A 24,896-nucleotide genomic window follows, 5' to 3' on the forward strand; every position below is an offset into this window, starting at 1 on the left:
GAGAAAACTTTGTCAGTATAACCCTGATACTAATGGTATTTTTTCCACTGCTATGGAAACATTGCTTTATCCCCCATTACTTTACATTGATACCTGAACTCTCTTTTTTAAAATAATTGTTAAGTACCATCATAACCTCTCTATGTTAAAAGAAATTCCATATAGTAGCAGTTGATCTTTCTATCATTTATCCAATATCTAATAATTAGAAAATTCAAATAAGAGATTTTTTTTTCTTATTATTAAAAGACACTAAATGACAAAAAGCTGGTATCTGTGATGATTCAAAAAAGAATCTCACTGGACAGTAGTACAAAGCTAAACCAATCTCCTGTGCATTCTTCTTGGAACATTTCAGAAAAAAATTAATGCTTATTAAATAATCCATAGGTTCTGAAAGATTTTGAAATATCTCCCATGTCATCCAAAGAAATTTCAGGACAGTCAAGATAATTGTGTCATTAAGCGTATTGTGTTTAATTGTCATGTTTAAAATATATATACACACATATTAAGATAAGTATGTATATGTGTATATACTTGTGTGTGTTGATGTCACTTTGTCAACTTAAGTATTACATTGTCTAGAATGCTGCAAATGATTTAAATAAATGAAATTACAGTAGGCATGTCTCTGTTGTTATGTATTCCCATAAAAACTGTTTGAGGGCATTAATTACATCTCCTCTTTATTCATCATTATGAAATCAGTAAACTGATTTTTTAAAAGCTATTATAATTTTAAATCACCCTTTAACTATCTAAATGCTTTGTTAATATTTCTTTTTCATACAGGTTTCTCCTAGATACTATAACAAAGCCATCTTGCTTATAGCTTCTGTTGATACAGGCAGAGACTGATGGAGACCTTTGTGAAATTATTGAGCTAATCATATCACGTGCATTTATTCTAACTTCTAGATAACAATTTCTGTCTCAATAGAAATTGCTTTTATTTTTCACCATCCAGATAATTAGCCAGTACAATTTATCTGTACATACACTATGACCTTGCTTACTCAACTGTTTAGAAATTTTCCCTAGTTATAATTTTTAACTATTCGCTATATAGTTTATATGTAGTAGAATGAGTAAACTTCTTTTTTGGTCTTATAAGACAGAGTACAAATTTGTTTCATATTGCATGCAAGTGCAATATGCAAGAACAGCAAAGAAATAAGTGTGATGAAGAAGATATTTATTAATTCCCTTTTCACTGTTCCAAAAGCTTTTCCCAATTCTTTACCAGAAACCTCTACTCTTTTCTACTGCCTTGTCCCTTTAGCACTCAGTCCCCTGCCGTGAGTAGTACTACCAACTGGTAATTACATATCTGTTCACCATCCTCTATGCAGGTACCTTTGCTTTCTAATTCACTGTTTTCTGGGACATTCCAATATTCTCTAGTAGTTTCTAATCTTCTTATTTTTAGAATTCCAAAATGTCAAGCATCTACTTTGATGCTGCATGTAACATTATAGAAATAAAATATACGTTAAAATAATTAATAGGAATGTCGCCAGCAGCCAGTTAATATAATGCCTTAAATCATTTTTCTAGATGACTTAATCACTTGGTACATGAAAGCTTCATTTCTTTCCAAGGCAATTGTCAGGTCAGTAGTAGGTATGACATTCCTGTCGTTACTACTGTTACTACTGATAATATAATAATAATAGCTATCATTTACCTAGTGTCTATTATTCACCTGGCAATAAACTAAGTACATTATTTTTATTATCTCATTTAATCCAAGTAATATTTTATGCCTTTTTTTTTTTACCATTTCTTTTCTTTATTTAATGTTTATTTTATTTTTGAGAGACAGAAAGAGAGGGAGGGAGGGAGAGAACAAGCACTGGAGGGGCAGATGGAGAGGGGGATAGAAGATCCAAAGTAGGCGCTGCACTGACAGCAGAGAGCCTGGTGCAGGGCTCATATTCACAAGCTGTGAGATCATGACTTGAACTGAAGTCAGACGCTCAACTGACTGAGCCATTCAGGTGTCTCTTAGCATATATTTTAATGATAAAATGGTAAAAACTATTCAAAAGCTACTAATTCTTATATCTGAGCCATATTGAGCCAGAGCCAATTTCTAGTGACTGCTTCTTCTCTTTACTATCATTTAAACTTGCCTGTTACTTTATATATCTGTCAATTGTGATATATTGTAGAGTCTCTACATTCTTATAGTTCGGTTATTTGGGCTTTTTTGCTATTGAGTTGTATGAGTTCCTTGTATGTTTTGAATATTAACCCCTTATTGAATATATGTAGTTTGCAAATATTTTATCTCATTCTATAGGTTGCCTTTTCATTTTGTTGATTGTTTCAATTTCTGTGCAGAGCTTTTAAGTTTGATGTAATCCCATTTGTTTATTTTGCTTTCTGTCTAGATGATCTATCCATTGTTGAAGGTGGAGTATTGAAGTTCCTTACTATTATTCTATTGCTATCTATTTCTCCCTTCAGATCTATCAATATTTGCATTATATATTTAGGTTTTTTTAAATTTATTTCTGAGAGAGAGAGAGAGAGACAGCATGGGCAGGGGAGGGTCAGAGAGAAAGGGAGATACAGAATCTGAAACAGGCTCCAGGCTCTGAACTAGCTGTCAGCACAGAGCCTGACACAAACTGTGAGATCATGACCTGAGCTGAAGTCGGACACTTAACCGACTAAGCCACCCAGGTGCCCCTATAATTACAATTATTTTTAATACTTTTTCTCTTTTGACCTTAATACTAGAGTTTTAAGTAATTTACCACCACTGTTACAATATTAGGGTATTCTGAATTTAACTATACATTTACTTTTACTAGCAAGTTTTATACTCTCTTTTGTTTTTCTCTTACTAATTAGTCCTTTTATTTCAGTTTGAAGAACTCTTTTAACATATCTTGTAAGGGCAATCTAGTGATGATGAAATTCTTCAACTTGTGTTTGCCTGGAAAACTCTTTGTCTTTCTTTCAATTCTGAAGGACGACTTTGCTGGTTAGGGTATTCTTAGTTGTTGAGTTTTTGTTGTTTTTTTTTTCTCTCTCTCAGTGCTTTGAATATATCACTCTTCTCTCTTCTGGCCTGCAAGATATCTGCTGAAAAATCCGATACACTTATGGGGATTCCCTTGTATGTAATAAGTTGTTGTTCTCTTGCTGTTTTTAGGATTCTCTTTTTGTCTAAATTTTGACAATTTAATTTTAATGTGTCTTGGTTTGGCTCTCTTTCAGTTCATCTTTTTTGGTATTTTTGAGGTTTTCTGGATCTGGACATTTGTTTCTTTCCCTAGGTATGGGACATTCCAGCCATTCTTTCTTCGAATAAACTTTCTTCCCCTTTCTTTTACTTCTCCTTCTGGGACCCCTATAATGAGTATATTGCTCTTCTCTGTGGTATCCTATAAGTCCCTTAAGCTATCTTCAATATTTTTCATTGGTTTTTGTTTTTGTTCTTCTGAGTGAATTAATTCCACTATGCTTTTTTTCAGTTCACTGATCTTTTATTCCTCTTGATCTAGTTATCTGTTAAACTCCTCGATTGAATTTTTCCGTTCAATTCTTATATTTTTAGCTCTATGATTTCTGTTTGGTACTTTTTAATATTTTATATCTCTTTGTTAAAATTCTTATTTTATTCATGCATTGTTTTCCCGACCTCAGTGAGTATCTTTATGACCATTAATTTGACCTCTGTATCAGATAAATCACTTACCTTTCTTTTATTGAGATTGGTTTCTGGAGATTTATCTTATTCTTTTGTTTGGAACATGTTCCCCTGTTTCTTCATTTCCTTTGATTCTTTGGGTTAGTTTCTGTGCATTAGTAAAGTAGACAGCTCTCCCAGGTTTGACAGACTGATCTCCTATAGGTAATGAACCTCATCAATCAGTCTGACCCAAGCTTTTAGTTGCTTCTCAAAATTTTGTGACTGTCCAAGATGTTGCCTTTATTCTTATTGAGTCCCTAGATTTGATGGTGTTCTAAGACCCATCAGTGTCCCAAAGGGGAGGATTTCATTCAGCACCTAAATGGAGGCTGATTAGAAGCTAGACACTCAGGCAACAGCTGGGAAAATATTTAGTCAAACTCCTTCCAAGGAGAAAGTGGGAAATGGGTATTTTGTCTGCTCCATATGCACTGAACCAGGGTGTATAGCCATGTGCAGGTGCTCCTATGCTTGTTTAAAAACTACTTTTTTGTTTATAAGTCCTGTGGGACTTATGAATATAATTCCCTGTTGGCTACCAGAGCTATGTGATGGGAGCCAGTACATTGAGTGATATCCATAACACTTAGGACATGAGATGTATAAAGACTTTGGTTCCAGGGAGATATTAGCAACTTGGTTTTAATGTTAGAGATAGAAAGAAAAGACCGAGAAAGTACCCAGTAGCTCTTTCAGTGTACAGGGTAGATCACAATGAGAACCCACACACATGCTAATTGGGAGCTGTGCCCTCAGGTAGCAGCTTAAAGTATGCAAACTCTGCTCAGGGAAAGACTGGGGAAAGGCGTTTTTTGCCTGCTTCTTCTGTGCTGAGGCCTGGAGGGATTGATGTAGTAAGTGCTCCTGTGCCTGTTAACAACTGCTTTTTTGTTTCCTGTATTTCTGTGGGACTTATCAATGCAAGCCCCATTGGCTTTCAAAGCTAAGTGATTTGGGGACCTGCCCCTTGGATAGCAGCCATAAAAGTTGGGGCACTAGATGTGTGATCCCAACCCTTCACTCATCAGAGAGAAGCTGGGAATTAGGGATTCCCTCCGATTGTATGGTCTGAGCAGAGGGTAAGGTTTGTGGTTGTGGTTTGAGGGTAAGAGTTGTATCAGCATTTACTATCTTTTAAATAGGGTATTTTCTCAGTTTTCTAATGTGTAGAAGTCACTCAGCTAGTTTCTGGATTTCTCTCATAGGGAATTGCTCTGTGTATAGTTGCATAGTCAGAGCATCCATGGGAGGAGAGAAATTTAGGAGCCTTCTATGTCGGCTTCTTGGTCTAGAGTCTATGCCTGTTTTTATTATCTAAATTTCAACTACTAGAATTATTTTATTCTTTGGTCTGTTGTGTGTTTTTGTTTTTTTTTTTTTTAAGTTTATTTATTTTGAGAGAGAGTGTGTACTTGAGTCGGGGAAGAACAGAAAGAGAGAGGGAGAGAGAGAATCCCAAGCAGGCTCCATGCTGTTAGCACAGAGTCCTTTGTGGAGCTCAATCCCACAAACTGCAAGATCATGACCTGGGCTGAAATCAAGAGTCAGACACTCAACCAACTGAGCCGCATAGGCACCCCTGTTTGGTCTATTGCTAAAGATTGTCAAGAAGTGTTATTTTTTGAGGTGAAGATTCTACGTATAATAATCCAAACCACTTTGGATATTGTTATTCACATTATGAATAATTTTTAAGGTGAAAGAGAAAATAAAAGCTTCATTTTTAATTTAATACCATTTCCCAACAATTTAAACATATACAGTCTGTTTTCTTTCTTTTTTTTTTTTTAATGTTTTATTTATTTCTAGGAGAGAGAGAGACAGCGTGAACAGGGGAGGGTCAGAGAGAGAGGGAGTCACAGACTGAAACAGGCTCCAGGCTCCGAGCTGGCAGTCAGCAGAGAGCCCGACGCGGGGCCCAAACCCACGAACCGCGAGATCATGACCTAAGCGAAAGTCAGACGCTTAACCGACTAAGCCACCCAGGCACCCCAAATCTGTTTTCTATAAATTGGGTATTAAGGGGAATTTGCTCATAGTTATATATATTTCTACTTTCTAGAGAAATTGAGTTACATCTAGAATATATAAAATGTTTCATATTCTCTCTATTTTACTGGTTTTAGGATGATCCATTCTCTGCCCTGGACATTCACTTGAGTGATCACTTAATGCAGGAAGGGATTTTGAAATTTCTCCAAGATGACAAAAGGACACTTGTTCTTGTGACTCACAAATTACAGTATCTAACACATGCTGACTGGGTAAGAATTTTAAAGAAATGTCATACTCTTAAATATAGAGAACAGAGTGTTGCTGGAGGGGTTGTGGGAGGGGGGATGGCTCAATGGGTGAGGAGCATTAAGGAATCTACTCCTGAAATCATTGTTGCACTACACTAGCTAACTTGGATATAAATTTAAAAATGAATAAAAAAGAATAATAAATAAATAAATAAAATTAAAGAAAGAAAAGAAATATCATTAATTTTAATATAGTCATATAAATAAATAGGCACATTGAGAAATGCTGTCTGAGATAAAAGTAATTCATTTGGCCAATTAAGGCTTTTTTGTCACAGTTCTACTAATATGTGCTTTGCTTAGATCATAGCCATGAAGGATGGAAGTGTACTAAGAGAAGGGACTTTGAAGGACATTCAAACCAAAGATGTTGAGCTTTATGAACACTGGAAAACACTTATGAATCGGCAAGATCAAGAATTAGAAAAGGTAATTGCTCATAGTTCAGAAAAGTTCAGCGTCCACTTCAGAAGAGTCATAAATATACTGTATAATTATTAAAAATTCTTTTTTTTGTTTTTGTTTTTTTTTTGTTTTGTTTTGTTTTACAAATAGTTTATTGTCAAATTAGTTTCCACATAACACTCAGTGCTCATCCCCACAAGTGCCCTCCTCCATGCCCATCTCTCCTCCTCCCCACATCCATCAGTCCTCAGTTTTTGTCAGCATTCAAGAATCTCTCATGGTTTGCCTCTCTCCCTTTCTCCCACCATTTCCCCCCTTCTTCTCCCCCTTGTTCCTCCGTCAAGTTCCTCCTAATCCTCCTATGCGTGCAAACATATGATATTTGTCCTTCTCTGCCTGACTTATTTCGCTCAGCATAACGCCCTCAAGGTCCATCCATGTTGCTACACATGGCCAGATTTCATTATTTCTCATTGCCATGTAGTATTCCATGGTATAGATAAACCACATCTTCTTGATCCATTCATCTGTTGATGGACACTTAGGCTCTTTCCATTAAAAATTCTTTTAAAGAAGTATTACCATTTAATATTTGATGATATAATGGTCCTCACTTGAAACCCAAAGTAATTGTGTGTGTATATGTGTGTGTGTATGTATTTAAAAATGTAATTAATAAATAGGCTATTTTGAAACTATGAAATTCTTTTTTTGAAACCATAAAACTCTAATGATACTTTGGATGAAGCAGTCTCAAGTTTTTAGAGGATTTTGATTTGAATTTGAACCATATTACAATTATGTGTGTTTAAAAAATAATTTTCTATTTTTTAAATAATTTTCTAAAGGATGGTATATCATTATTTTATCTTATTTTTCCTTCTGTGTGTCTCATTTTCTTCATCTGTAATATGAGGATATTTTCAGTCACCACCTACGAATGGAGGGTAGTGATCAAAACAAAATCTAAGATGATTTGAAAAAAGGAAGAGCTACAGGTGAAATTGTCAAGCATCCCTGGAATAGGGACAGGAAATGAAGAAGGTGATCAGGAGGAAATAGCAATTAACTTTTATATTGATGTAGTTTTTTTTTCTCTTTTTTCTTTCTGTTTATTTTTTAATTCTTTTACTATAATTTGCTGCCAAATTGCCTACATACAACACCCAGTGCTCTTTTTCAAGTCCATAAAGCCTTTTTGACACAATCTCATTTAATTTTCACAAATCCTTAGAAAAAAAGGAAAAACTGTGGAAAATAAGTTAAAAAAAAATGATCTCACTTTTAGAGATGAGAAAACTGAAGCCCAGAGAGGTTATGTAACTTCTAAGTTGTATAGTACATACAAGTGGTACTAGTTGGATTTAAACCCCAGTCCATAGTCAATGTAATTCCAGTATAGTATTATGTATGATGTAATATTACATTGAATGAGGAGACAACAGAGTCAGAAACCAGACTGAGTGCAATGAAAGAACAACTTGTAGTTGAAAGGTGAAATTATAAATTATATTAGTAAATTTTTGAAATGTGTTTGAGTTGAGCCTAGGAAGTGTCCAGATTTTGGTACTCTTGCCCAGGAATGAGCATTACAAAATGAAAATTTTATATCAGCAAATTTCTGAGAATATCAAGAAATTAAAATGCCTTATTTTATAGAAGAATAAAAGGATCTATGTTTCCATAAAGAGAGGAAGATAAGAAGTCAGACAGACTCTAGCATTTCTGTCTTCTGCAGAGTTGCCAAAGACCTCAAAAACAAATTACCTAAAGAAGGAAAGATATAAGTAAAAATCTTTAAGTAGAATAGAAAAAAATCACAGAACCATTGCAATGAAGATATTCATCAAAAAAATATACAAGGTACAATCAGCAAGAACCCACTTAGGAATTATACTGTGAGAAACTTGATTACAAATGTATTGAAATGGCTCCAAATGACATTTTTTTACAGTGACCTAGATGCCAGGGACGAAAGAATATGACGTAAACTTAAGGAGTGGGGCCACTTATGGTTTACTTTGGAAAAAAGATCTGGAAAAAAAAGAAAGAGGGAGAAAATTGTTGGCTTGATATTATGGTAATACTGACTATTAAACAAGCCAGGAAGAAAGTCCATTAAGTTGTATTTAGAAATGAAGTGATCACTTGAGATAGCATAGCTCTATAATTAAAGACACATTACGGAGTTATAAATCAGCTGGCGGAGATATGGAGCAAGTTAGCGTGTGGACAGCGTCAATGCAGTTGTGAAGTTGAACAGTGGCCAGTAAAACCCAGTATGAACCATGCACCTGTCCAAAATCCTCACCTGGCAATAGAGGGTGGTTACTGCCACCTAGGGAAGGGCAGGACCTGAAATTCATCAAAAGGAGGGAGAGTCACATTGTGGGGAAAACAATCTCTTGTTCACTTTGTTGTGTGGCAGGATCGAGTGTTTGTCTGAAGCACTGGTTCTCAACCAGAGTCCAGTTTGCTTTCTGGGGGACATTTGGCAATATTTAAAAATGTTTTGGTTGTCACAGCCGAGGGGTAGGGCTACTGGTATCTAGGAGGTTGAAGACAGGGATGCTGCTTAGCATCCTGCAGTGCAGCCCTCAGAACAAAGAGTTGTCTGACCAAAATGTCAACAGTGCCAAGGTTGAGAAAGACTAACCTAGAGCCAAAGCAGATCAAGCAAGCAGAGAAGGGTGGCGAAACAAAGTATCCTGTCACTGGGCTTTGGACAGAACTGTCAGTTTAATAAGGGGTAAGGAGGAAACAAAAGAATATGTTAAAAGGATAGCAGTGAAAACTGCAAGAAAGAGAAGGAGAAAACACTTTTAGCTGGCTTAAAATTATTAAAAATTCTAGCTTGGATGACAACCATTAACTTCATCGTGATATTAAACAAAATAAATCAGCATCATTTGATGTTTCCTCCCCCAGTCTCCAGCCCTCACCTTGACCCGATCCTTAACAGGCATTCAATAAATATTTATTATATAAATGAAACTAAATCCACATATACTTAAGACAAATATCAGCATAATTTAAAATATTTAACTTGTAATGAACATAATATGAACTTTCACTTATAAGAGAAATGAGTAAAGTTTTTTTAAAGTATCTGAGATGTTAAATCTTTTGCTCACACAGCATGGAGAGTTGAACAAGAACCAAATCTTCTATTTCCCAATTTGATTACGCTACATATGAAGGATCAAGTCATCTTTAATTTTGTGTTTAATCTCATGTACAAGCATTAGTTTTCATATCGTTAGGCAAAAGTAAAGCAGATACGAAATTGTCTCAAAAAAAAAAAACAGTATTCAAGAGACACTTTAGTTTTCATTCTTTTTTAACCAAGAATCTGGAAGCAATAGAGCTTTCCAGCAAGTATCCTATATCACACATATTGTATAAGAGGCCAAAACAAAAACAACAATGATCACTACCTAGAAACTGGTTACTAAGGGTGTATTGGTTTATTGATGTAACAAACTGCAGTTGTGGGGAAGATGTGGCAAGGAAGCACATATACAGAAAGCCCTCGATTTACCACAGATTCCAAAAGTCTGTGGGTCAGTTTTTTGGAACTCAGAATGCATTTTACCGTAGAAACAAGGATATGGTCTCCCAAGCTGTCCTGCAGCAGCTGATTTAACCCACATTGTATCAGAACAGATACCACTACTCAAGTTCGAAAGCCAGGGGATGAGGGAGTTCAAGGCAGAGGAGTGGAGAAAATGAAATGCTCCTCCCTTTCTTGAGCACAGAACAAGTCTTAAGCAACCCTGAAAAATTTACAAAGTTTGTTCAGGGCACATTTCCTTTCTCTTTCTGTATATTTCCCCTTCCTTGGACTTTCTCCTAAACTTCTAGCCACCTAAGTAACCTCATTTTTTATTTTCTTCAAAATTTCCTACCTTCCTTCAGTGCCTAATGAAGTCCTTTTCTTTTGTGCGGCTACCTTAGTGAGATGCTAAAGAAACTCATTCTGATTTAATAATTTATAATAAGAGGGGATGAGTGATAGTACTTGAACCACTCTAGAACTGCATGCAGTTTTAAAGGAAGATATGTATTACCATGAATAAATCTTTAGTTAGAGAATTACAGGGAGTATCTGAAAGTGATATAAAGATAGAAGTAGCGCTGGTGGAATTGTGCTTTAGGGTGGGACGAGGTGTCCCTGTGCCTGGGGTCAGCTCCATTGTGTTGTTGCTACTTTTCCTGCCTTTCTTACTGCCCAGTACCTCTAAGCTCTGAAGCCTTACAAAGTGCTCACAAGTACTCCTATGGTAGGAGTTATAGCTCTTCTACAGAGAGCCCAAGTCTGACAAAGGTAACTAACGATTAATACATGTGGGTCACTGAGTGGTACGTCAGAATCTTCCTGTGGTTGTGAGCTTCTTGAATGACAGCACAATATTTGCTGTAGGACATGGAAGCCGACCAAACAACTTTAGAGAGGAAAACCCTCCGAAGAGCCATGTATTCGAGAGAGGCCAAAGCCCAAATGGAGGATGAAGATGAAGGTATATCTTTCTCTTATATCTGAAACATTTAAGTGGGATATGAGTGTTTTACTTTGACAACTGAAGCACGATCATAGCCATGAAGAATACCAACCACTTTGCAGGAGGAAAGAGCTAAACCAAATATGTAATACTGAAAATGAAAAAAGAAGCAACGGAAGGGTGTACACAATCCATCAGCAGGCATCATGAGTGGTTTCTAAGTGTGTCTCACGTGTTTGTGCTGTGTGAGAGAGAGCTGAAAGGAAAAAGCAGTATTTATAAGTAGATCTAGGCCCTTGTTCATATAACTTGGAAAGGTCTAGTAGAATGAGCAAATCAAGTTATTAATAAAATGTCAGTCTTTCAGAAATAAACAATACATGGAGAATGTGAAATCTTTATATTTGAATCATTCGGTAAGTCTTTGTGGAGTTTTCATGACAGTACAGCAATGAAGAATAAGAGAATTCCACAAAAGCCATTTGTTATGTTTCAGTTTTCTGGATCTATTAAGGTACAGTAGAGAAAAAAAAATGAGTTTCTGGAAAATTGAGGAATGAGATGAAATAATTACATTGCCTTGACATTTGTTGCCAAGACGTTTATAAGATAAATCACAGTTAAGTCCTTAAGGTAAATACACTATACTTCATGTTTCCTATACAGGTTTTGCTTAAGACTGCATTTCTGCAAGCCTATTAAGAAACAGAGAAAATTATAATTTCAGGCCAGAGAACACCAAAATGTGCTATCTTTACATTTCAGATGAGAACTATTTAGTATTTCAGCAAATACTCATGGAGAGAATGAATGAATGATTAAATGAATGAATTTATTTTTCACCTTCAATTCTTTAGATTTAAAAATATTTTTAAAAGAATGTCTGGTGCTGTGAACAGACATCAGCTTCTAGAATTTTAAACCAGTTATTACTAATGCACTCTAAACGTAGAGTCATGCACTCTTTCTCTCTCCAGTGTTCCAGGGGTGAGTATATGGCTGTATACTGTCCCCTGGGTTTCTGTGTTAATCCATTCTCTCAGGGATAAAATAGGATAGTACTACTGTCTTATGGGTTAAATGAAAAAATGCGTATTCAAAAGCCCAGTATGGCACATACTTCCCACTAGTTTGCTAATCCTGGTCCTGGTCAGTATATCCATTCCAGCCACCATACATTGAATCTACCTCTACCAAAGGACAGATTATCTGAGATCTGTTCATTTACTGCTTCCAGCTCAAAATATTAGGATCTTTGGTGATGCTCAGTCTTCCCATAGTGTTCGTTTTTAGATCTCTGTGGTCTGATAACCTATAAACCAAAGACAGGCTATCTATCTTCCCTACTCACAACCTGCTCAATATACAGTATTGGAATATATAACTGGATACCTGCAATGAAATGGTCTTTGGAAAAGGAAAGGATGGGAAATGAACACAGTCCCTGGACCACTCAAATAATTACATTTTGCCAATCAGAAAATGTCAAAATTCCCTGTCTTTATAATGGACTGTGTTCTTAGGAGAGCCATCTTGGGAGTTGCCAGGTGGTTTAAACACCTGTGAGGAGCTACCTGCCTACTGTCCTCTGTCCTCTGTCTTTGCCCTCTGGAAGGTTTCTTCTTGCTCATGTTCTTGCATGACTGCATCTAAAATGGGCCATATGGACCATAGATTATGCCCTTTTGGGCTATCCACAAATATCAGAATCTGTTTTCTTCTGGTGAAGTTTTACAAAACTTCTGTGGTTTTATTGTCATCACAATTTTTTCAGTAACCTTGTAAACTTCTAATCTACACTTCTGTCAGTTTGGTGTGTAATAAATTGGCAAATTATCTCATCCAGATACAGATGTTGTTTATTGTTTTGCTCATTCATTCATTCATTCTTCACCATTTTAATTTTTATTTTTTTATGTTTTTTATTTATTTCTGAGAGAGACAGCATGACCAGGGGAGGGTCAGAGAGAGAGGGAGACACAGAATCTGAAACAGGCTCCAGGCTCTGAGCTAGTTGTCAGCACAGAGCCCGACGCGGGGCTCGAACCCACGAACCATGAGATCATGACCTGAGCTGAAGTTGGACGCTCAACCGACTGAGCCACCCTTCACCATTTCTAAATGAAGTTTTTCCTTGCTTAAAGCATTTAAAATTTCTAAGACTAATACTTGTATTTTTGTAAATTTGAGGGATATTTTTTAAATTTTATTTTATTTTATTTACTTATTTTTTTACAAATAGTTTATTGTCAAGTTGGTTTCCATATAACACCCAGTGCTCATCCCCACAAGTGCCCCTTGAGGGATATTTTTATATGATGTTTTGTGGGGTAATACAAATTCTTTCTACCTGTTGACTGAGTAAAGCTTAAAATAATATTTTATTTGCAGAGGAAGAAGAAGAGGAAGATGAGGATGATAATATGTCCACTGTAATGAGGCTCAGGACTAAAATGCCATGGAAAACCTGCTGGCGGTACCTTACTTCTGGAGGATTCTTCTTGCTCTTTCTGATGATTTTTTCAAAGCTTTTGAAACATTCAGTCATTGTGGCTATAGACTACTGGCTGGCCACATGGACTTCAGAGTACAGTATAAATAATACTGGAAAAGCTGATCAGGTATAGTGAATTCTGTTTTTAAATCATCAAGGAAATAAATGCTGAGATTAACAGTGATACCCTTTTATTTAGTTTGATATTAGTAGCCCAAATGTCATAGGATTTTTGTAACGATTCAGTAAGTTAATTAGAACAAGACCTGAAATAGAATGAACTGTCAAAATGGAATTTATGATGATAATTTTTGTGTTTTAAAGCTTACTGTAAGAAACATTTAATGGTAATGTTTGGATTTGGATTAGGGGAGGTATATGAACATGATACGTGTGTGTGTGCGTGCGCGCACACACACATGCTCATGTGTAACTTCTACACGAGACTTTTGTTGTTGTTTTAATGGTATTGATTTTAACTACCTATGCCAAATGTATTAGCTGGTCATTCTGAGATTAGGGACAGGAAGAAAAGATCTATAGTATAGAAACCCAAGAATATTTCAAACCTGAAAACACACTCCAGTGTTTCATCTGCCCTTAGGCAAACCTTGGAAGAGAGTAAAGGAAATAGGTGCGGGACTTGGCTTTAGGACTACTGTTGCAGTACTGTCTTTAGTTCTCCAAAAACTGCTCTCCTTCAACTTTTTAAATTGACACAAGATAATGAAGTTGAAAATACTGTCTGATTGAATATTTGGTGTTCTAGTAAGGAAAAACTGTGCCTTTTTGTGTGTTGGTTGTTTTTTAGACCTACTATGTGGCTGGATTTAGCATACTTTGCGGAGCAGGTATTTTCCTCTGCCTTGTTACATCTCTCACTGTAGAATGGATGGGCCTCACAGCTGCCAAAAATCTTCACCACAATCTCCTCAATAAGATAATTCTTGGACCAATAAGGTAAAAAAAAAATAACTAATTTCTTACTTTTTCACACAAAATCATAAAACATGATTTTTTTAAAAAGCATCTTTAAGTGAAATGTGAAATTTTAGTGCGTTTGTCCTGTCTTTGGACAAATGAATAGGGACCTTCTCATTTACTTGACTTCAAGATGTCCATTAGTAGTGCTCAGGTTCCAGATAACTTAGTATTATCTTACGTTCCAGTGTATGTGTATCATACATTCCAATGTGTTGTTGATTGCCTAGATTCTTTGATACCACCCCCCTGGGACTGATTCTCAATCGCTTCTCAGCTGATACAAATATCATTGATCAGGTAAGTGCCTGAGTTACTTCTAGGTTCAAAAATAATTTTTTCAGTATAAGCAAAGTAACATTTAAGGTAAACCATGATTCCTGTTAACCATAGAGGATATCTAAAACTTAAATGAAAGCCTATATCAATATTATATTATATGCATAAATTATTTCTAGAGTAAAACCTTAAAGGAAAACCTTAATTCAAAATAATTTGTGTGTGTAGAAGAGGATACTTAGGGAATCAGCATGAAATAAAGAGAAATAATAAAGAATAAATTAACAAAACTTTTATTTAAAAAAAGGAATAATTTTGTCAGTGTTGTATCTCCACTTATAGTAAAGTTCTTAAAAGTTTAGTATTGATGCAGAGTGTCTTCCAGAAGCAGAGGATAGAAGCAAAGGATAGAATGCCAAGCTGTCTTAGAGGTCCTTTACTTCAACTAGATGGGCTCTTAAATGAGGCAATGGTGTGGTATTTTAGAAAATATTGCAGGGATGCCCAGTTTAGTTTTAGATCCTTATGCCTCTAGAACTTGGTCCTGAAGTTAAAGTTCTCAAACTCTAAAACCAGATCACTCCAAGAAGAGACCTCTTAGTATAACTGGACAAAAGAATCCATCAAATCTAGCACTTGTCTTTTCTGATTTTTCAGAGTTGCCTTAGGAATACCTAAATTACCCTCAATTTAGAAAAAGGATGGTTGATGCATGCAGCTGACTAACAGTATGTCGAAAACTTTTCATGTTTTCATTGATGTCAGTCACAATGCATCTAAAACTCTTAATAAGGAATGAATATGGGAAAAGAAGAGAAAAAACAGCCCTTATTTGGACATGATTGCCACTTGGAGAGTCCTAGACAATGGTTACAATGAAAAACCAATTTGAACCTTCAGAAGAGTGTCTGCATAAGGTGTATAATAAAACTTAGTAGCTTTTGCTACACAACATAAAAAAATTAAGTGAACAATAAATTCTATTCATAATAATGACAAAAACAAAAATATAGAGAAACCTTATATGAAGAAAAGACATCCAACAATCCTGGAAATCCTAAAAATCCTAAATAGAGAAAGAGAATTTCAATTTCCATTTCAGATACCCAGAAAACAGTATAAAAATAAAATTCTCTGGTGATCACAGAAAACAAGTGGGTCAAAAGAGCACAATGGAGAACTCAGAAACATCAGCATATGGAGAGATTTAACATAGGATAAGTGTGACACCTGAAATCATTAAGAAAGGATTGTTTTTTCGATAAAGGATGTTGGGACAATTAGCTATCCATAAAATACAAAGCAAAGAAATAAATATAGCCATATAAGAACATAAAGCTATAAATAAAATGTGGGAGGTAGTTTTAGAATTTTGGGGTGCAAGAGGGCTTTTCTGTGTCTTACACACAAAACTGAATAAGGAAAAAAAGGTCAAGAGAAATGACTATATAAAATTTTAAACTTCTATTGAGCTAAAAGCATCAGAAACAAATTTAAAATATAATAGATTAAGTGGGAGAAAGGCTGGTAACATATATAAGGCAAGAGGAAAACATCTATAATCTATAAGGAGCATCTAAAAATCAAAAGGAAGGTAAATAATGCAATCAAAAACATGCAAAGGGTATGAGCAAGCAGTTACAGAAAATTAATGTAAATGTCTTACCAGAGAGAAATAGCTGTTTTTTAATTGTAGCAGCCATTCAAAAGAGAGAAATTTGTATATTGTTATGTGGGAGGATTTATAATCTATCTTGTCAGTGAAATGAAACAAGATCACATAGACGAATAAGAGTTATAGTATAGTGCCATTTACATGAAATTGCCAAGATAAATAGACCAATATACTGACTGATAATAAGTAGATGGGTAGATAAATGGATAAATATACTAAATTATGTGAAGTGAGTGAAGTTGGAGTGAAGACTTGCTTACAATGAAAATATTCATATACTACCTTTGTAACTAGTTACATAACATTAATATAAAATGAACATTTTATTGCATTGTTACCAAAATTTTCTTTGAGCTCAAATGTTTTCCTTTCAAACTACCTTCTTAATAGCACATCCCTCCAACTTTGGAATCTCTAACTCGCTCAACACTGCTCTGCCTGTCTGCCATTGGCATGATTTCTTATGCTACCCCTGTGTTCCTGGTTGCTCTTGTGCCTCTTGGGGTCGCCTTTTATTTTATCCAGAAATACTTTCGAGTGGCCTCCAAGTAAGTAAAACAAAGTTCTGCTCATTTTCAAAAACCTATATATTTGATTTACTGTGATCCAGATGTGCTGTAGTGTTTTTCAAGATTAGGGATGGAATTTGAAATGCAACCTACTTTTAACATGATAAAACCTATATTATGCTTCATTTGGAGATTTATTACAATTGTTTCTATAATTGGTTGTGTAAGCCTTCCACAGCTCTGTGTATATATTAACGTGTGGATTTGGTCTGTTGAGTTTTGAATCCACAAACTATGCCAAGTTTTCATTCTATGGTCCTTTTGCTGAACATAGCATTGACAGAAAACTTGTAAGTTCAAGCATAGTTCCAAAGGGTAAGTGATTTAATATTGCTCTCTTCCACAAGTGGGAAAAGGGATATAATATTGTAAGTTGCTAAAATACATTCTATAACAAACTAGAAGAATTTAAAAAGGTTAAAGAGATAAGTCAGAGTGATGACTAGAAAAGTACATAATCTTGAGTGTCGGATAGGAGAGCTGTAACTTTAAGAGATTGGAACTTTTCAGATTGGATCATTTAACACGTACTTGAGTATCCAACCGGATATAAATAAAAGTAGCCATGAATCTTAAATTCTTCTATTAATATAAGACTTATCATTTGCCGAGATGTAACCATAGTTAAATGAAATGTAGTACCAGTTGTTTTAAAATTTCCAGTTTAACTTTGAAGTCTTGCTATAAATAGTATACTAAATTTTATATCATTGCAATAATGACTTTATTTCAACAAACACTTATTAAGCATTATTGTGTTGAAAATGCTTGTGTAGGTCATGTGGCAGATGAAGAGACCCACCTGACAAGAACCTGTTCTTGAAAAACTTAGAATCTGGGGAAAATAAAGCGTATATATAGTAATCCTTGTATGGAGATTAAGTGCTGAAATAAGAAGGTAGATATTGAGTTTATTCAGTAAAATGAAAATATTTAATAGGACTTGAGGGAAAGGAAGATGATGAAAATTTGGGGAAGGTAGCAAGAAAAGCCAAGATTATAGTTGAGAGTCTCTCTGTGTATCATACGACATTTTTTTTTAATTTAAAAAGTATGGTTGTTTCTCTCTAGGGGCTATGAGTTAGGGTCCTTCAAATGTTACAGATCTGTATTAAGTCTACAATGTTTTTTGATTCCCAGCCTCATCCTATTTCCCTGTAGCAAATTCAGACCAAAAGGGAGAAGTTTCTCATCAGTTAACTCTTTCATTTCTTGTGGTACTATTGCAGATGCTGCTTGGAAGAGGGGCAAAAAATTTAGTTACTGCATTTCTGCTGTTTCCAAATATGCCCTCACCTTCTCACCATTAAATATTACAGTCATGTCTTACTTCGGTCACATATTCATATGGACCTATTATTGCCCCATTTACAATACGAATTGAGTGCAAAGGCCAGGCAAATATTCCTAGTCATTTATAAATTGGGTGAATTCTGTTTATTATAAGAAGGAATAATCTATTGTTAGCATTGGTATTAAGTAACCAAAATATGGAGGAGATGATCGCCTTTAAAGAATTAACACTAATAGGGGATCCTGGGTGGCTCAGTCAGTTGAACGTCTGACTTCGGCTCAGGTCATGATCTCACAGTTCCTGAGTTCAAGCCCCATGAGTTTGAGCCCCTCATTGGGTTCTGTGCTAACAGCTCAGAGCCTGGAGCCTGCTTCAGATTCTGTGTCTCTCTCTCTTTCTGCCCCTTCCCTGCTCACGCTGTCTCTCTCTCTTTCTCTCTCAAAAATATATAAACATAAAAAAAAGTTTTAAAAGAATTAACACTAATAATGGATTACAAACCGTTCTTATTTGAAATTCTTTTGAAAGTGAGCAAATATGGGCACATTACATTAAATTTCACAGACAAAAAAAAAAATTGCTTCTGATGTTGAGGCTCCACCAGACTCACTCATGTTGAAAAACTCAAGCAGCTTAACAGACTGCTTTCTAAACACCACAAGGAATTAAAATGGGAGACAGGAAATGTCATGGAATTTGGAATATCTGAAATCAAAGAACTAATGTGTGGTTAGCTCTGTAAGGAAGTGTTTCATACTTACAAGAATACAAGGTCAAGTTATACCCTCACCGTTTTTGGTTTCACAAAATGTAGTCCTATAAACAAAGATTTCCCCTTCCTAATTTTTTCCCTTCACAACAAACCTCAAATGTAGTGACCACCTGTTGTGTCAAATTTACAAATAGCCACTTAATTTTATGTTTAAAAAGTAGCAAGCTACTCACATTCCTTCATATTCATTTTCTTCCTCTCCTCTTTCTTTACTTTCCCTCTTTCTTTCTCTCCCCTCCTCTGCAGTTTCTAAAGTGAACAAATGCATTGCAGGAACTCAAAAGAGATTTGCATTTGTTTGTGGGATGATATTGGCTGCCTAGAATGGCCCAAGATAGTTGTTGAAGATTAAAGCAACAGTATAATTCAGTTGGCTCTGGAAGGTGACTGTTGATGCCACTACTCTAAATCCTCAATCCCCCAAACTTAAAAATGGGCAGAAAAAAAAGACTGAAAAGAAAAACGAGGGATGTTTTGAAGCAGATAGTATAACTCTTAGCCTATTTTCGAGAAATGTTAGCTTTCATGATTTAAGGATATATTTTCATGAATAGCGTGCATCTTTATGAAAAGGATGATTGGGGGTTGGCCCACAAAACATACATTAGATATTATATAGGTCCTTGGAGGACCTATGAATAAAAGTTCCATGAAGGCAGGGATTCAAATTCACAGTGGCCAAAGGCAAACTCTTTGTCTTTGTCTTCAAATTGCTTTGTTCCATGTCCCCCACCCTGGTAAATAACACTATCATTTGTTGAGTCTGCTAAAGCTAGAAACAATCAAACCATATTTGACTCTTCTCGCTCACTCACCCTGCTACAACTCACTGATTGTTATAGTTTAGAAGCCGGCTTCTGGAAGACTATCTCACAGTCCTCCCCCATCTTAAATCTCACTAGCTTCACAGTAATTCAGAACTTTAAAAAATCTCTGAGACAGGGGGCGCATGGGTAGCTCAGTCGGTTAAGCCTCTGACTTTGGCTCAGGTCATAATCTCACGGTTCGTGGGTTTGTGGGTTCAAGCCCCGCATTGGGCTCTGTGCTGACAGCCAGCTCAGAGCCTAGAGCCTGTTTCAGATTCTGTGTCTCCTTCTCTTTCTGACCCTCCTCTGCTCATACTGTCTCTCTCTTAGAAATAAGTAAAATGTTAAAGAAAAATCTCTGAGACAGACTATCCTAACTCATTTTTCTCCTTCATCCTTTATAGCCTCCCAAGTTATGCTGCTTAAGCAAAACCTAATCATTTTATTTCTGGTCTTCAGTGATTTTGTCCAGCCCACTCAGGATCTTCTACCATCTAGTCCCACCTCTCCTTTACACAACCTTTCTCCACCTCAGCATTCACAAAGGATTCTGAGTCCCAGCCAGACTGAACTTGCTAGGTTCTTTAGCTCTTGTGTTTGCTCTTGTTCCCATTAGCTGGAATGTACTTCTTGCTGTTTGGTTGAAGCCTTCCTCAAAGCTTGATGAGATTTGGCCTAAATTCCACCTTCTCAAAAAAATATAATTCATCTTCTAGGTATGAATTAATCATCTATTCCTGTGTCCCCATAGCAGTTTACTTTAGTTGTTATACCAAGCAAATAGTTGGGGGTTTTTTTGTTTTTTGTTTTTTGGGTGTTTTTTTTTTTTTTTTTTTTGAGAGAGAGAGAGGGAGCACATGCATGTGCAAGCAAGGAGGGGCAAAGGAAGAGGGAGAAAGAGATTATTAAGCAGGCTCCATGCCCAGTATGGAACTCAATGCTGGGCTCTATGTCACAACCCTGAGATCATGACCAGAGCTGAAATCAAGAGTCGGATGCTTAACTGACTAAGCCACCCAGGTGCTCTGCAAGTAGGTTTTGTTTTTTTTTTAACAAAACATTATATATTTGATCTGGACCAAAATTCATTATGTACCCATCTTCCTCTTCTTTAGATTATCAGCTGTTAAAGTTTTTGTTAACTGGGTTCTAGAAGAAATAAGTTGCAGTGACAAATAAAAACCCTACTTGAGGATGAACACAATAGCCTCTGAGCATGAATGCTTAAGAAGTTAATTCTGCACTTTTCTCTGCTCTAGGGACCTCCAGGAACTTGATGACAGTACCCAGCTCCCTCTGCTTTGCCACTTCTCAGAAACAGCTGAAGGACTCACCACGATTCGGGCATTTAGGTGAGTAAACATGTTTTCATTTTGTTGATTAGGTCATTACATCATCAACAAATATTAATCTACAAATAACTGATAACTGCTACCATTTTTTTGGATGCCCACTGTGTGCATGGCAATGTTCTAAACTACAAGAAAGAAAAATATGGCAATAAATGTTCAGAGTTAGTTTAATCACCTGAAATTTTAACTAAAATAAAGAAAGAATGAAACACCATATTGGGAAGACACTAGCTATATAATGTAGACCATGCTTTGCAAACCCTAGCCTCAGTTTCCTCATCTGTGAAATGGATAAATCAACTCTCCTTCTTAGGGTCCTTGGGCTAATTGACAAATGCATGTGAAGCATTAACTGCAGTGATTAGGAAAAAGCGCTTAATAAACAAGTTAAAATGAATGTATTCTAGATAATAACAAAAGAAATATTATTAAATCAAGGTTATTTTAGGATTTAATCCATGTTCTTCAGTGTTGGTAAATAGTGATATTCCAAGCTTTTGATCAAGAGTGTTTGCTTAACACTTAAAAACCTATCTGCTCCTATTTTCCTTGTTCAAGTAAACTCAGAAAAGAAGGTGGCCCCACTGAATATTTCATTTAATCTTGGAAATTGACGTGTTAAAGTATTATGTCTTCTCACAACTCTAAATGCAAATATGTAACAATTTCAGTTAGAGATTTTTCTAACCTAAAAAAATTTATTTTATATGTATAAACTTGAGTCAGAAAGAATATAGAGAGGCACCTGGATGGCTCAGTTGGTTAAGTGTCTGACGTCAGCTCAGCTTGTGATCTCATGGTTCATGAGTTTGAGCCCTGTGTCAGGCTCTGCACTGATGGTGTGGAGCCTACTTGGATTCTCTACCTCTCTCTTTGCCCCTCCCTTGTTTGCTTTCTCACACACACACACACACACACACACACACACACACACACTGTATCTCTCAAAATAAATAAATAAACTTTTAAAAAGTAAAAATATAGAGCTATAAACATCCACGACGTGTATCACAGAATTTCTGCATAAATCTACTTGGACTTCATCATGAAACATTCACATTTTCTGCAATGGTGTGTTATACCATCAGAGTGCCTCTTATTGGAGATGGCAAAATTATTTATTTACATTGAATGTAGATATTAAGACAAAGTTTGTATACCAGCAATGGCCAACAGTACTCATAAGTACATCATATTAAAGATTACACTTTTCACCAAATAAGTCCTTTCAAGTTAATTTATTTGAGTATTGAACATATGTTAGGTACTACTCTTGATGTGGATATTTAAAGATGATAAAAACATGGCTTTCCACTTCCATCCCAGCTAAATAACACAAAGAAAACAAGTGGCATTGCAAGTGAGGGGCAAGAAATGACTGGATTCAGACAAGCTGATCAATAAGACAATAGGATACTGATGGATTCAACATATAATAGCCCCTGCTCTATTTTCTCTCTGAACAGGGTGAGGTTAGTTTCTAAGAGGGAGAGGACTAGAATTAGGTAAATTGTCATGAAGGAAATGATAGTTCAGAATGAGAGGAACTTGACCAAGAGTTAAGGTTTAGTCTTTTCATTTACCTTTGTCACTAGACATAAGAACAGAATTTAGCATGACTATTCCTAATTTTATATGGGAAGAAGTCTAGATAGTTGTAAGAAGAACCAAATATTATGTGTTAAACCTTCACAGCTTGAATTATGATTGGAAGAAACAAGAGACAACTTTTATATAGAAGTATCTGCATCATATTCATCCAGATTTACATCTTCCAGGGTTCCTTCCTAAAGTAAACATTAAATACAAGTATCAGCATTTTTAAACCAAAGGAAATTTCAAAATGTGGGGCTAGTCCTGCTGCCATGAATAAAATTCTAGAGTTTTTATATTTGGTGCTTGTGGTCAAGAATCAAACAAGTTCTTTTCCATCCATTTCTTCCTTTCTTTCAGGCTACCCAGATCCCCAGAGTCTCCAGCTCTTTTGGAAAGTTAGTATTTACTGATTAGGCTGCTTTTCCTCCCCTGCATTCAGGGATCTCGGTGTACTCACATGCAACAGAGTACTCCCTCAAGTAGTTTACCACGAAAGTATCACAGTTAAATTAGACTGAGATTTCAGTGACCTTTCCTATTTTTTTTTTTTGTCCAAGAGAATAAAGGTCTAAGAATGTTCAGAAGATGAGCTGGATGTGGATGAAAAGATACAGACGAGTGTGTCAAAGTTTCCATTAGGAAAACAGAAGGTTTCTTGCCAAATAGAAACACACAGAAAGAATGTTCACTGCATTTCCACCCCTCCCCTCTCGCTGCTGCTTCAGACCATTGCCAATTCCATTTACAAACTCTTTAAGAGTCTATCTGAAACAATATCCCAAAACTAAATGAAGAGTAAGAAAAGTCCCAGACAAAGCACTTTGTCAGAATAAAGTATTTGATGTTTATCTCACATGTAGCCCAGTGGCTTTGGTCCAATGGGCACCACCTCCAAACTCTCCACCACCACTGTGCTCTGGAGAGAGAACCCTGCCTTGAGCCCTGGAACATGAGTTTCCTTGTTTCTGTGCCTTTGCTCATGTTGTTCTACCGCTTCCAGTGCTTCGTCCTCTCTTGTTCACCTGAAGAATTCAGCTCATCCTTCAAAACCTCACTCAGACCATCCCCCCCCCCCCAGTGCTTCATGAAATTTTGCTTAATACTCCTTCTCTCCCCATCTTCCACCTCATTCCCTGACATCCCGACCCTCTGGTCAATACAAATCACCCTCTTCCTTAATGTTCAAGTAGCATTTTGTGCACAGGGTTGTTATAACTAGATTCTGTGCTGTGCCCTCCTTGCTTGTTAATACCATGTTTATCTCCTTCACTAAAGAAGGGGCTCCTCAGGGAGAGGTTATATCTTGTTCATGTAGATATTCTAATGACTTACTTAGAGTCGGTGCTTGCTAAGTGCTTATGAATGAGTGGATGAAAATCGACCTAACACCGCAAACATAGAAAGATGTGCAGTTCATATCCACTGACAATTCATATCCACTATCTCAGTGAATCCTGTAATCCTGTGAGCCACCAACCTTTATTTTATTCACTCTATTCCTCTCTAAAAGAGTCATCACAGGACAAGGTAGCCATGTTCCTCTGACTGCTCAGTCCCCCTTGAATGTGTTCAGGGCAGATCCCCCCATACATGGCATTTAGATCAAGGCTGCAAAGTCATAACTCAAAGTGAGGTAATTATTTGGCTCCGATTGCCAAATCCTTTGATTACTGTAGATCAGATGTTGCTGTTTGACTCAGTTATCTGATTTATCTGGTTTGGCATATTGGAATGATCAGATTGATTGGACAGATATCAGATATCTGCTTTATATTGGCCTGTATAGATGGCTTCATGAGCCAAGGGAACACCCCATCCAGGACTTTTTCATTCTTTGATATAGTGATGGTTTAATATAAAGTTTTGCAAATTGATTTAAGATTTGGGGAAACTTAAGGTAATCTTTTATCAAACAGGAATCATTGTTAAGCTGTCAAATGAAATGTGGCTATTCCTCACAAACGCAATGCATAGTCAAGCAGTCCATGTAAGAATAGTCATGGCCACAGAGAGTGAATAGGACCACATTTTGATCTGGCATTTCCTCCAACCTTCAAACCAGTTATTTTGATTATATTATCCAGGTTTCCATTGTTTTGGTTATTCAGGGAAAGTAATTGAAAAATGAAAAGAAGCTATTTTTGTTATTTAGATTTATC

General features: G+C 36.1%; 1 protein-coding gene across 2 annotated transcripts in view; it reads left to right on the top strand.

Annotated features, from left to right (window-relative positions):
- Positions 1-24,896, top strand: part of ABCC9 (ATP binding cassette subfamily C member 9) — a 133,366-nt gene that overhangs the window by 79,336 nt on the left and 29,134 nt on the right. For both annotated transcript variants that reach the window (XM_039238595.1, XM_039238596.1), the window contains 8 exons: positions 5,836-5,973; positions 6,316-6,441; positions 10,841-10,937; positions 13,311-13,540; positions 14,225-14,373; positions 14,625-14,694; positions 16,739-16,896; positions 21,049-21,141. In XM_039238595.1, coding sequence (XP_039094526.1) covers positions 5,836-5,973; positions 6,316-6,441; positions 10,841-10,937; positions 13,311-13,540; positions 14,225-14,373; positions 14,625-14,694; positions 16,739-16,896; positions 21,049-21,141 — 1,061 coding nt within the window. The remainder of the gene's footprint in view (positions 1-5,835; positions 5,974-6,315; positions 6,442-10,840; positions 10,938-13,310; positions 13,541-14,224; positions 14,374-14,624; positions 14,695-16,738; positions 16,897-21,048; positions 21,142-24,896) is intronic.

The sequence above is a fragment of the Hyaena hyaena genome, unplaced genomic scaffold (assembly GCF_003009895.1).
Source record: "Hyaena hyaena isolate Hyena2069 unplaced genomic scaffold, ASM300989v1 scaffold_143, whole genome shotgun sequence".
Classification (NCBI taxonomy): domain Eukaryota; kingdom Metazoa; phylum Chordata; class Mammalia; order Carnivora; family Hyaenidae; genus Hyaena; species Hyaena hyaena.